The 14,613-nt window shown below is 39.0% G+C and overlaps 1 protein-coding gene across 2 annotated transcripts in view; it reads left to right on the top strand.

Moving 5' to 3' along the window:
• Nucleotides 1-14,613, top strand: part of DCBLD2 (discoidin, CUB and LCCL domain containing 2) — a 93,387-nt gene that overhangs the window by 64,237 nt on the left and 14,537 nt on the right. For both annotated transcript variants that reach the window (XM_037058916.1, XM_037058917.1), the window contains 8 exons: nt 2,153-2,225; nt 2,533-2,666; nt 4,316-4,356; nt 5,403-5,618; nt 6,371-6,495; nt 10,244-10,394; nt 11,194-11,280; nt 11,430-11,555. In XM_037058916.1, the coding sequence (XP_036914811.1) occupies nt 2,153-2,225; nt 2,533-2,666; nt 4,316-4,356; nt 5,403-5,618; nt 6,371-6,495; nt 10,244-10,394; nt 11,194-11,280; nt 11,430-11,555 (953 nt within the window). The remainder of the gene's footprint in view (nt 1-2,152; nt 2,226-2,532; nt 2,667-4,315; nt 4,357-5,402; nt 5,619-6,370; nt 6,496-10,243; nt 10,395-11,193; nt 11,281-11,429; nt 11,556-14,613) is intronic.

Genomic DNA, 14,613 nt, shown 5'->3' with positions numbered 1-14,613 from the left:
GGGAAAACTGCCGATAAATGTGGAAGAATTATTTAGCTTTTCTTTTTTTAAAAAAGAAGATTGTTGAGCGCGGGCCTGCGAACCACACAATCGGGGTTCGATTCCCAGTCAGGGCACATGCCTGGGTTGCAGGCCAGTTCCCAGCAGAGGACCCATGAGAGGCAACCATACATTGATATTTCTCTCCTTCCCTTCCTCTCTAAAGATAAATAAATAAAATCTTGAAAAAAAAAAGAAGAGTGTGGTTTAGGCTATTACAGAATTTCAGTATTTTTACCCAAATAGCGTTGCTACAATGATTTCCCTGCTTTATGCTCTTATCTCTTGCCTAGACTACAATCAGCTTCTCATGGTTTCCTTTCCATGTCTGACCTTTGCTGGCTTTATTCTGCTATTGCATTGCTGCCAAGTTGTTTCCTCAAATATGTATCTCATCATTGCCCTGCTTACAGACCTTCAGGTGTGCCTAATTAGGACAAAAAGCCATCCAGATTCCTTAGCTTGGTTTTGGGGATCCTGTCCCAGGTTCTTACAGCATTTTTCTAGTTTTATCTCAAGCACTCGTGTTAAAACAGCTCAGGATCACTCACACTGCTGTGAGCTCTATGATCTTTTGCCTGGAATCACTTCTGTCTGCTTGGCAAAATCATTCTCATCTTCTAAGATCATCTCACTACCTTGCAACTAACTTGCTACCTCTTCCACAAAGAACCTTCACTTTGTCTTCAGAAATGGTTTTGTCTATACAGGATGGGTGCATTTTTCAACCTGGTCTGTGGAGGTAACCCTGGCATCAGTGTATTGCACACAGCCCTGCAGAGGGTCAGGTGTCTGGGGCCCTCCACTCTCTAGCTCCCCTGTTACCGCCCAAAGACAAGGTGCTGACATTCTGTCGCCTGGACTACTAACTACACTGTCCGCCTGATTCTGTCCCAACTTTCACCCAGGGTTCCTTACAGTCTTTTTTCTTCCCAGGAGTCACAATTCTCTTTTTAAAAAATATGAGTCAGATTATATATATACACAGTCAAAATCCTTTATTGACTTTCTATTATTATTCAGAAATATATTCCAGACTCCTCACCCTAGCCCACAAGGCCTCTGCATGGTCTGGCTCCTGTCCACCACGTCAGCCTTCTCTCAGACTCACCTTTGCTGACTGCAGTCTGCTGCACCAGTGGTTCCCAGTTCCAGACACACACCGGCCGCCCTGCCTCGCGGGCATGGTGTTCCTTTCACCGGGGCTGCATTTCCTTCCACCTGCTCCAGTGACTGCCGTTAGCTCTCTGCCGAAGTCTCACTTCCTCAGGGCCCCATCCCCTGACGGAGGCGGTGCAGAGGCCTGTGTGTGAGCACAGACTCAAGCCCATCTGCCACTCACCAGCCATGTGACCTAGGCACACATATTTTTGGTTTCCTCGTTTATAATATGAGGACAATAATACCTTCCATGGCGGGTTCTTACATGGATTAAAGTACTTAGGATGCTGCCTAACCCACAGTGAGTTTACTGAACATTTGTATTACTTTTATTAAGTTAGATTCCTGCCAGTTATTTCAGAGAATCCCTCTTCCTCGTAGTGGTATCATAATCTGATTATTTGTATATCAGTTTAATGTCTTCCTCCACCACTGGCATGTAAACTCAGTGAGGACAGGGGCCATGGGCATCTGGCTAACTTTTGTAAATCTAGTTCCTGGCACAGCCCAGCACTTAGACCATGGTAGACATTCTAGTAAATGTATTGAGTGGGTAGGTGAGTGAGTGAATGAATACCAGACATTCTTTTAGGTCAACATAAATTTGATCAATAGAGGGTTGGTAAAATAAATTACGGTTTGTCCACAAAATAGAATATCATGTACCTACTAAGTATGGTAGATAAATCTTACAATAGGAGTGTGTCTGTATTCATTATGAAGTAAAATAACCAAAACTGTAAAGTGTGAGACAACTTTTGTGAATTTGCGGGTGAAGTCGTGTCTGGAGGGACTGGAGGAGGTCTGAAGGGGCGTTTTAAGAGTGGTGGTTCTCAGAGTGGCGTGATGATGGCACTTAGGTTGAACTGCAGAATGAATGTGTGATGTCTTTGGTCTTTCTTCCCCAACACTGCAGCCATATGTGAACTTGAACTTGTGTTTTGTTTCATAGTAAGTACTGCCCAGCTGGTTGTCTGCTCCCTTTTGCTGAGATATCTGGAACAGTCCCTCATGGATATAGAGATGTAAGTTGGATATAGACTTACGTTCAAGTTGTGATAGGACTTTGTTATTTATTTAAACTTCAGAATAGGTAGGTGTGTACCTATGGTATGTCTTCGATATTTTTTCTAGGAATTACTTCTTTTTAGTACTAGGTAATGTTTTTATTCTTTTTCTTCTAAAAACTTGTTCTGTGTTATAGCATCAATAATCTGTCCAATGTTTATTGAGAAAACCACCCAGATAAACTAATTTTTTGAGGAAGTGTCTATTTTGTGAATTATCAAAAGAAAATAAAACAATTGATCTTTTCTTTTTCCCTCCCTCAAGTCCTCACCGTTGTGCATGGCTGGCGTGCATGCAGGAGTCGTGTCAAACACCTTGGGTGGCCAAATCAGTGTTGTGATTAGTAAAGGCATCCCGTACTATGAAAGTTCTTTGGCAAACAACGTCACGTCTGTAGTGTGAGTATATGTGCTATTTACAATGAGCGTGCCGAGCAGGGGTTGGATAGGGATCCATGAGACCTCAGCAATGCAAGTTAGTGGTGTTCAGGAAATACCATTTGTGCACTCAGCACTTAACTTTTTGTGTGTACCTGCCCGAATATATTGAAAAGTACAAGCAAGGTCAGACTACTGTGGCTTATTCTCTGTCAGAATGGTAGTCATTTGTAAGTGTGATTGGTTCGTTTCTTCTTTTCTAAGTATTAAGAAAGCCTGGAATAAGAGTCTAGAAGTATGTTGTCAAATCTTCACTTCGTATTAAAGATCAGAAGGTGTAAACTGCTCTGTTCCTTATAGTTTCTGTGACCCAAGATGAATTGAGGATAATTGAAACACTTTGAATGTAAATTCAATTTGAAATATATCAGAGGTTGGTAGTATTTTGAATCCCCCTTCTTATCCCTAGAAAATATTTTCAGAATGTATTTTCATGGTTTACATTCTACTATTTTACAAAATTTAGAGTAGGCATAAAAAGCAGAAGTTCGAACATTAAATAGAAATGCAGAACTCCTGATCTGTTTCTGTAAGTCTTGCCTCTTCGATATGCCCAGTCCTGCTCCCTGGACTACACCTGTTTGAAACGAGCATCTCTTCAGGGGTCCTAGGCCAGTTTTCAGTCAGAAGACCGGAGCGTGGTCCACAGCCGCAGAGCAGAAAGCGGGAGGAAGCGCACTTTTCTGTGAAGGACCAGCTAGCAAGTAGTTTAGGCCTTTATGGGCCACATGGCTCTGTCGCTCTTTTTTATGTCATTTACAATTTTCTAACCATGTAAAAACCACTAGCTCACTGGCCATAAAAAACAAGCCATACATGGGCTCTTCACCCATCGCTAGTATACAGCCAGCTACCTTTCCTTCTTTTAGTTTCTAGGTACATTTGTGCTAATCCTTTATTCTTTTCCCCTGTTTTACCTTTAGACATATACTCTTTTCCATGAATTCTCTTTTTTCATATTTAAAAATCAAGGACAAGTTGCATCCACTTGTAATACTGATTTAAATCTTGAGCCAGCAACAGGAGCACACACTGGTAATTTCTGCTCCTCCAAGCTCCTTAGAGTCCTCTGACATACCACATGGCGGCCCAGTCACTTGTCTCGCCCATCCGTGCTGCCGCATACTTTCAAATCCAAAAGCTGCACTCTCACACGGAAACTTAAACATGCCGATTCCCTGTGACAGATGCAGTCTCAGTAGCAGTTAGCTTTTCTGCTGTCTACCCCAGGACACCAGAGCCTCTTTGTCGAGAATTACACCTTTCAGTGCACATCCACCAGATGCAGTGCCACAGAACAGGTGTAGGAGTCAGCTCATTTCATGAAAAATAGGAAATATATATTCAAGGTTACGTGGATGCATTTGCATAATCATGTATGAAACAAGGAACCTAGGTACTTGTAGAGAGTTAATTATTCTGACATCAGGAGTTCTGCTTAGGAATGAGACTTTTTGTTAACTAGGAACGTATCAGTCATTCGATATATAACTGGAGAATGGTGTTAGTTGTTTATACAGCAAAATAAAAACAAGAAAGGCTTTACTAGGATAAATTTGGGAAAATTCTGTGTTATATGATATGTCACCAAAAAACTCTCTCTCTTTCAGGGGACACTTATCTACAAGTCTTTTTACATTTAAGACAAGTGGTAAGCTTTTCATGGACTTTATAACTTATTGTAATTTGTACAGTAGCTAATATTTTTTGTACACTGCATGTCAGGCATTGTGCCAAGTGCTGTTTCCTGTACTTTCTATTTAGCTGTTATAATAACACAGTGGGGTAAGAAGGGCATTTAATATATAATGGATGGAAAAAGCTGGATGTTTTATATTAATAGGAAATGAAAATGTAAGCAAGGAAAGATTTTTGAACGTGTCTAAAGAGGTAATTTATTCATTTCACTGAGAATGTTTATTGAGTGCCTTCTTTTTATTTGTCAGATATTCTACTGGTCTTGGAATATAATAGCAGAATAAGCGAAATTCTGCTTTCTTGGAGCTTACATTCTGGTAGCGAGAGATTGACAATAAACTGTGAATAAGTTAATTATTGTTTACAATGGATTATTTATAATACAAAGGATGTAGAAGGATGTAGAAAATAAGAAAGAGTGAGCAGTGCAGGAGGCATCATGGAGGAGGATGTGATGTTTGAGCAAACGCCTGAAGAAGTTAAGGGTGTGAGTCACCCAGTGACCTGGGAGCTTGTCCCGGGGAGAGGAAATGTATCTCCATTAAACCAATGGTTATGGCCCTGGCTGGTGTGGCTCAGTGGATTGAGCATTGGCCTGCAAATCAGAGGATTACCAGTTTGATTTCTGATTGGGGTACCTGCCTGGCTTGTGGGCCCGGTCCTCAGTTGGGGGTGAGAGACAACTGATCCACGTGTTTTTCTCCCTGTCTTTCTCCCTCCCTTTGCCTCTCTCTAAAAATAAATAAAAACAAAATCTTTTTAAAAACCCTGCAAACTAATGGATATGGCTAATGAATAAATATATACAGTTTCTCATAAGACACAAAATGTAGACCCCAGAAACACTTGCCAAGTTTGGAAATTTTGCTATTACATTGTTATTATTTGCATAATGTATGTTGATTAAAGGTACAACAGAAAGTTTGTAATGGACCAGTTTGGGCAGAGTTGAAATTTATAGCTGGAAACCCAGTTACTTTTCTTTTGTTGCTGTTTCAGGTTGTTACGGAACACTGGGGATGGAATCAGGCGTGATTGCCGATCCTCAGATAACAGCCTCGTCCGTGCTGGAGTGGACCGACCACACGGGCCAAGAGAACAGTTGGAAACCCGAGAAGGCCAGGCTGAGGAAACCAGGGCCTCCTTGGGCTGCTCTTGCCACTGATGAGTATCAGTGGTTACAGATAGATCTGAACAAGGAAAAGAAGATAACAGGTTAAGAGGCATACCTTTTTAGAATAATTTATGATACTGATTTTATTTGAAAACATCGTGACATCCAAGATTTTTATAGAAAATTCAGTCACTGCAAATTTAATTATGTGGTTTTAAGTTTTCTTTACTGTTGTTAATATTACTGAAAATGGTTTTATAAAAACATGACAGGAGAGGCATTCATATTTGAGTGTTACTAGCTTTTCTTATTGTAATAAGATTTCTTTCAAGGTAGTGTTTTACTAAAGTGATCTTGAGGCATCTGATACCATCTATTATAGTCACTGAGTGAAATTTATGTTGAAGGAGTCTAAGTTCTACAAATAATATTCCACATGAACTGCATACAGATTTAATTATTTAAAGCAGTTTAGCAAATGGTCAGAATAATTTGTTGGGATTGGTTTTGTTAAAGATGTATTTAGCTTTGGTGCTGAAAATAATACCAGTAATTACCTTTAATATGTTCATTTCCAGAAAGCCATTCTTACTCATACAGGTGCAATGTATTTTACAATGATAGGAACCCAAGTTGCTAACATAGAATGGTCCTTTCCTTTTGTGTGCACGTAATTCTCCTGTCTCCACAGGGAACAAAGGCAAGGGTTCCATTATTATTATAATGAAAAGCTTGCACTTAGGTAGTGCAATGTGTCATAGGCAAAAAATGTTTGAACAGTGTATCTTAGGTGTTCGTGTTTCAGTAGATTAGAGTGTGAACACTATGAAAGCAACTCTCCATTCCCCACCAGGCATCGTGACCACTGGCTCCACCATGGTGGAGCATAATTACTATGTGTCGGCCTACAGAATTCTATACAGTGATGATGGGCAGAGGTGGACTGTGTACAGAGAGCCTGGTGTGGAGCAGGATAAGGTAAAATGATTAACAGTGTGTTTGTAAAAACATTTTAAAAAATGAGCCTTTGCAAAAAGTCACAGGAACAGTCCTGTGTAATTTAAAAAATTAAATGTCATTTGGTCTTACTCTGCCCTCTTCTGGTTATTTTAGGTAGTGTTAGTTATTGACCTTAACCCTTCTAACTTCTGGATAAGAAATTTTCAGTGGTGGTTCTAGGTCCCTTTTGAAGATTGTAGGGGTTAAGTACTTTACCAATTCGTTTTTTCAACACATCTTAACTCATTTGTTTTTACAATAGATGATTTGTAAGAAAATTCTAAAAGGGAACGTACCATTTCTTGTCTCTAAAAAGCTTTTCTTTTCAATGCACAGAATGATGGAGAAGCCTAATTTGTTCCCAGATTTCTACTTTGTAGACAAGGGTGACAAGAGCTAAAGGCAAAAGTACATTAATTTGTAGGGTATTTTAGACCAGAAAGATCATTTCAAGATCATCTCAGCAACTTTGTCTTAGAAAAGTTCACTGTTTTTGTACCTGACGAATTTCATTCACTCCTGTAAGTTTTCCTATCTGAAGAATTTCCTTAACTTCTGTTATTATGAAATTGTTGTTTTCATGAACAAAACGTGACAGTGCTGAAATGTGTCAGATCAGATAAGGGGCAGAGAGGAGGCGCAGGTGGCTCTCGTCCAGCTGTTTCTCACTTTCACCTGGGCTCCGGTGACCTTGGCCCACCACACGGTCTCGTGTAACTGGGAGAGCCCTTGTCCTGAGGAGGATGGATTCCTCTCATCTAGAACTGAAATTCTGAGCATGTATTTTTAATGAAACTTCATCACGAGTTCTGTTTTAGCTATATGATACTATCAGTTCTCTATCATGTAAAATTTACTCATATCTTCAATTACCACTTTTCTCATCTCTCTGTTCAGTAACTGCAGGAGCTTCCTCTAATCTTTCACATGGATCTAAACTCTTCTGCTGTTATTCAAGGCCTTCTTTCCTCTCTTCTACTTGATACCACATGAACTTCATCTTTGGTGAGCCTGCACCCACTGAAGCAAGTAACAGTATTGTCTCCACTTCTGGCTTCTGCCTAATGCCCCCAAACTTAACTACTTTTTACTGTTAGCACATCCATATTTATTTGTAACCTACTTATTACATTTATGGGATATAGTTAACTTTTTGAAGTTATAAGAGTTATCCATGTTTATATTATAAAAACATCTAAAAACATTGAATTATAGTTCTGAAAAAGATTTTTTTTTGTTTCATTTTGAAAGATAATTTCACTTGAGTTGAGAATTCTAGATCAACAGTTCTTTGTTTCAGTGCTTTAAATACCCTGGTGTATTCTTTTCTGGTTTGCATTGTTTTCAGCAAGAATTCTGTCATTCTTAATTGTTGTTTCTCAATATGTAATACATCTTTTGTTTCCCCTCGGCTGCTTTGAAGACTTTCTTTTTATCTTTTCTTTTTGTTTGAAATGATTTGATTATGATGTGTTCTCTGTAGTTGTCTCCCTGTCTTCTGCTTGGGCTTTTCTGAGCTTCTTGGATCTGTGGGTTATAATTTGCATTGAATTTGGAAGTTCGATTGTAGGCCATTTTTTTCTTCAAATAGGTCTCCTCCTCAGCTCTAATTACGTGAAGGTTACGACTCTTGAAGATGTCTTAACAGTTCACTGATGCTGTTCGTAGTTTTAAACTTTCTCTGTATTCTATTTTGAGAAATTTCTATTGTTTTGTCTTCAAGTTCTGTAGTCTATTCTGTAATGTCTAACCTGCTATTGATCCTATCTTTTAAGATCTCTCCCGTGTCTGTACTCAACATGCTCGTGCTTTTCGTTATCTCTGAGAGATATGGAGTGTGTAATAACGTTTAATGCCCTGGCCTACTAATTCTGTCTACTGATATGTCATATCTAGACCTTTTTATATTGATTGGTATTATGGGTCATATTTTACAAGTCTGGTAATACCTGAGTGGTAGCTAGACATTGTAAACTTGACACTGCTTGGTGCTAGGTTTCACTTTTTGTTATTCCTTTAATTTTGTTTGAGCTTTATTCTGGGATACAGAGTACTTGAAAATCATTATCTTTTCAAGGCTTGCGTTTTAGCTTTATTAGGCAGGACTTGAGCAGCCTTTTGTTGTAATTTTCCCCACTGCTGAGGTAATAGTGTTTTAAGTACTCAACCCAACATCCCAGGTATTACAAGGTTTCTTCATTCTGCTATTGGCAATGTGAGCCGTTCTCAGCCCTGTGTGCTCCTCAGAATTATTTTACTGTCTCCTACCTAGTGTTTTTTTTACCCGTCCACAGATAGTTTCTTCATGTAAATGCAACTGAAAATTTAATGGGAAACTTCCTACAGATCCTAGAAGTCTCTCTGCAGCTTTTTTCTCTTCTGTGCTATGCCCTGCAGATTCTCGCTGCCTTGGCTACTCCATCTCTGAGCTGTCTCCCCAGTTCCCTGAGACACCGGCTCTCTCTAGGCAATATTGGGTCAATAGAAGGGCTCACCTCATGTGTTTCCCGTTCCTCAGGGGTTATTGCTACCTGCTGCCTACTGTCCGACGTTGAAAAACCATTGTGTCACATGTTTTATTTGATTTCTCAGAAAGTTAAGGCAGAAGGTTAAGTCCAGTTACAGTTAGTGTATCATGGGTAGAAGTGGATGTCCTTGCATTGAATTATGTGAAGTGACAGTTTTCTTGTCTCTCATTAGCCCGTCTACTTCCTCTTCGAACTGATAAAAACAAACCACTTTGATTTTAAGTGGGTGTTCCTTTATTAAGGGTCTTCAGAAACTACCCACAAGGCCGGGCCTGAAGGAACAAGGGAGGGCCCTTTTTGGCTCACTGGAGCCCTCTGCACAAGCCAGAGGTCACAGGCTCCAGTTACTGCTGTTCAGTGACTGGCCGCGCAGTCCCATTCTGCAAGCTGCAGTTTCTGGATTCTGTCTGTTTCATAGGGTTATCATGAAGAGCAACTGAGTTAATTATATAAAATGCTTTGTAATTAAGAGCTCTCCCTTTGTAAGGCATTATTATTGTTTGCTTGAAGTAGATGAGGGAGTGAGATGGTACTTGAGATCGTATTTTTCCATAGGGATTATTCATATAATGCATTTGTTGCTGTTACAGTCATTAAATTCGGCAGGTAACAGTGTCACTATTCCGGCTCAAAGAGGGACAAGAAAACAGAACTTGAGGACTGTGTTTACGTAGTTTATCCAGTAGGTGGGGGTGTGTATCTGTTGTGCTAGTGTATGTTCACTTTCAGTGTTTACTGAGAAAAAAACTATGATCAATAGTACACAGTAAAGCATTTCTTCTGAGATCTCATATGTTCGATTATACTTTACTTTGAAAATAAAATCAGCATGTTTAAATAGTTGGTAATTCCACAGAACTGGTGTTACTAATTTATTAATAACAATATACCATCTCATTACTATTGAAGCTCTTCCCAAGTTAGCAAGTTAGTGCTCTTCTGTTATCATCTTAAAATCATTTTTATATTCTGTATTTTTCTTTTATAAATTTTTGATGAAGAGTGTGCAGCTCCTTAATAGTTCTCCAAATTCTCATTAAATTATTTTCTTGAAAATCAGTTTTTATTGTCACACCTTGCAGATCTCATTTAAGCCCCACAACAAAACAAAACAAAACAAAACCATGTCTCAGTGGAGCAACTTAGCTCTGGTCTCTGTGGAAGTAAAGTATTGATATTTCTGTTGTTTTTTTTTAAAGATATTTCAAGGAAACAAAGATTATCACCAGGATGTACGTAATAACTTTTTGCCACCAATTACTGCACGTTTTATTAGAGTGAATCCTACCCAATGGCAGCAGAAAATCGCCATGAAAGTGGAACTGCTTGGATGTCAGTTTATTCCTAAAGGTAAAGCAACAGTGTGTTTCAGGCGTGGCATTTTCATCAGATTAACTAAAAATGCTAAGTGCTGTTCTCGGAGAAAGTAATCAATAATCGGGGGTTTCAACCCCTAATTACATTATATTAAGGAACTTTTAAAAAGAAACAGTTACCCTCTTACAAAGTTGGATATCAAAATGATTTCCAGAATTACCAGTACAAGTAGGAGAGAGGGCATCATTGATGAGATGATGTAATGAGCTTGCTTTCCAAATCTCGTCTCAATCTTAATAATTTTTAATCAGGTCTCATGTGATACAGTATTTATCACATAAGCACTGATGATTGCTTATAATAGTAATCTCAGTCTCAGTGATTTTTACTTTGAATAAACAGTGGGAGTAACTTCAATACTGTATTGTAACACTGTTTACTGTTGTGTTTCTAAGAACCACCAAAGTGACTGACACATAGTGGGCCCTCTATAAATATTAAATGAATTGATAACTAGTGTATCAAATTGCAGTGAAATTTTTATAGCTTTAGAGTTCAGCATCATTCACTTCTCCATTATTTTCCTTCTTAACAAGATTACTCCCAGTTTAATTATTTAAAAACAGAGAAATCCCAGTATGTTTTTGCAGGTAATACAGAGGGTATTTATCCTTCACGTATTTCTCTCTAACATTTAAAATTACTGTACAGAGTTAAGTATTATAGGAGATAGTAGATAAGAGGAGATAGTAGATAAGAGACATTTAAGTTACTATTTTAATTATGTTTTTTATAAGCAAAGCGTGTAAACTTTTCTGAACCATTTTGCAAGGTCGTCCTCCAAAACTTACCCAACCTCCACCTCCTCGGAGCAACAATGACCTCAGAAACACTACAGCCCCTCCAAAAATACCCAAAGGTATGCTTCCTTTAAATGTGAGAATTTCATATTCCCTGGATTTGTGGTATAGATTTCCATAAATATGTACAAAGTATTCTAAAGTAATTTTATTTGAATCCAGTTGATGTAGATAAAAGAATAAAGAGTTTTAAAACCTTTTTTCCAAGGTCATGCCCCCAAATTTACTCAACCGCTACAACCTCGCAGTAGCAGTGACTTTCCTGTGCAGACGGTGCCATCAACCGCCACTCCTGAAATCAAAAACACCACCGTAACGCCGAATGTAACCAAAGGTGGGCGAACCCAGACACTCACACTTGTGACCTGGCAGTGTTTTATTCTGCTTCATTCTGTTTCCAGCTTTTCGACATTCCTGGCTTTTAAACTTTCGGTTTCTTTTCCTCAAACTTGGGTTTTTTAAGTATAGCAAAAAAAAACTGATTTCCCTTCCTTGGGAAAATTCAAATTCCTTGGGAAAATTCAAATGCTTTGCTCCAAGTTCTACTCCGCGGAGCCATGTAGAATTGTTCTTTAAATATTTAGAGATTGTTGCTGTATTCTAGGCCTCCGCTTGCATTTTTTGTCTCTATGTAGCTATTTTGAATAGCTACATAGAGACAAAATGAGACTATGTAGCTAAACATGTGGAGTCTCATGCCTAGAAATGTTTCTAGAAATAACTAAAAGCCTAGCAGTAAACAGACCTTTTTTTTTCTTTATAAATATATGAATTTGCCAGATAGGGGACCTGGCCCCCAAAAAGAGAAAAAAACAGACATTGTTGTGAAAACTGATACTTTTTAAAAAATCCTCTTGAGTTAACATTCATTTTTTTAAAAGTTTTGTCTCTGTTTTTAAAATGTTTTCAATTACAGTTTTTCAGATTATAAGTGTTAATGTTAATAGAACTTACTTTCAAACTTAATGATAAGTAACATACATGTACAAAACATATAAGTTGTTGAGAAAGAAAATTTCCGTTGAATACAGGGGAAAAAAGCATCTGTGTTCTAGAGGAATCAGTTTCAGTTTTGGCAGATAAATAAAGTGCACTTTATCTTCAAGACTGGGCAGAGAAAGCAGTTCATTCAGAGTAACTTGTACCACTCAGAACTTTAATCATTCTCATTTACCGAAAATCTATCTGGATTCAAATAGCTTTCTCCGGCTTTCCACGTGTCAGTTTCTTTTCTGTCTTCCAAACAGACCAATTTCTTGTGCTGCAGGAAAATCTACAGAAAAGCAAGAGTTCTCATAACCAGGAGATCTTAGTATCCACAAAGAGCTTCTTACCAGTTTGCAAAAGGCATGTGTTTGGGCAGAATCCCAGACCACGTGCCTGGATGGAAGAACAGTCATCTGAAAGTATTGCTCATCTTAAATTCAGATTATAGGATCTTAAAATCCCAAAACTGAAATTGTTGGAAAACACTGCCTTCAAGAACTAGGATCCCCATAACATTAAAAAGAATAACAGAGAGAACTTCAAGATGGCAGCTGAGTTGGTAGACCTTGTATTCACCTCCTCCTGGAACCAAACTGGAAATTCAGCTAAATTGGGCGGAAAATCACCCTGAAAGAACAACTGAAAACTGACTGAAGAAATTTATAACCAAGGAACTGTAAAAGAGGCCACGTCGAGACTAGAAAGAGGGCAGGCAAGTGAAAGGACTGGTCCTGTGCACAGGCAGAGGCTAAGGCACCAGCTATCAGAGGGATGATAGCTCAGTGGTAGAAGGTCCCACCTGAGAGACGCAGGTCCTAAACACAAGGACAGGCTCCCCAGCCCAGAACAGGATGGCCAGGAAGAGACACCCACACAGCATTTGTGTGGAAAAACTGGGGGGGTTCTGTCTGCCAAGGGGAGGTAGAGGCCACTTGAGGGATGGGCATTCTCTTAAAGGGCCAACATACAAAACTACATTTGCCACCACTAATCCTGGGCTCTGATGGAAGGAGGGCGGTAAGATTGGAGTCATCTGAGGAGAATCTCAGGCTTGTGGCTCTGAGGAGAGACATAGGGGGATGATGGCTGCCAGGATCCTGGTGCCAAGTCAATCTCAGATACCTACAGCAAACATCTCTTCTAGGGGGTCAGTCCCCTCCCAGCAGCTTCAGCCTGGAGGAATGCAGTTACCCCACCCTTAGGGATTTCACTCACCCTGTGGGAGGAGGCAGCGACATAGGCCTGGGTACAGCAGCCTGGGCAGACTAGGGGAGATTGGGGCCTCGCTGTGGAGAGGGGCCACGCCCCCCACCCCTAACTTCCCTGTGAAGCTGACTGGTGCCTTCCCCTCAAGGGCAGATAAAGAGCTTCCCAGACAAGAAAAAACTAAAGGAGTTCATCATCACCAAACCAGAATTATATGAAATGTTAAAGGGTCTTCTTTAAGAAGATCAAAAGTATGAACAATAAAATGGCAATAAATGCATATCTATCAACAATTGATTCTAAAACCCAAAATAAGAAGCAGAACAGAAACAGAATCATAGATACAGAGAACTTTTTGATGGTGCCAGCTGGGAGGAGGGTTGGGAGATGTGTTAAGGTGAAGAGATGGGGAAGTACCAGTTGGTGGTTACAGACTAGTCGTGACGATATAAAGTACAGCATGGGGAATGGAGTAGACAGACAGCATAAATGCATGACCTATGGACATGGACCTCAGTGTGGGGTTGCCTGAGGGAATGTGGGGGGCTGGATAGAGAGGAACAAAAGGGGACAACTGTAGTTGCATAAACAATGAAATATAGTTTTAAAAAATTGATACTCTATTTAAAAAAAATAAATTTGAGTTATTAAAAAATCAATAGCCTTTATATATACCAATAATGAACTGTCAGAGAAATTTTAAAAAGTCCCATTTACTATTGCAGCAACAACAAAAAATTGAGGTACTTAGAAATAAATTTAAACAAGGAGTTAAATGATCTGTTCTTGGAAAACTATAGGACACTGAAAAGAAATTGAGTAAGATACAAATAGTGGAAGAACATACTGTGTTCATGGATTGGAAGAATTAAAATTATTAAAGTGCCTGTACTTTTCAGACAATTTTAGCAATCCAAAGCAATTCAGACAATCCAAAGCAATCTATAGATTCAACACATTTCCCATAAAAATGCTAATGACATATTTCTAGATCTAAAAACAAATATTTCAAAAATGTACATGGAATCAAAAAAGACCCTGAATAGCCTCAGCAATCTTGAAGGGGGGAAAAAACAAAATTGGAAGTATCACAATAGCTGATTTCAAACTATACTATAAGGTCATTGTAATTGAAACAGCCTGGTACTGGCATAAGAACAGGCATATAGATCAATAGAAAAGAACAGAGTCCAGAAATC

The sequence above is a fragment of the Sturnira hondurensis genome, unplaced genomic scaffold (genome assembly GCF_014824575.4).
Source record: "Sturnira hondurensis isolate 20B ecotype Veracruz unplaced genomic scaffold, ASM1482457v3 Scaffold0010428, whole genome shotgun sequence".
NCBI lineage: Eukaryota > Metazoa > Chordata > Mammalia > Chiroptera > Phyllostomidae > Sturnira > Sturnira hondurensis.
This window is presented reverse-complemented; position numbering and strand designations above follow the sequence as displayed.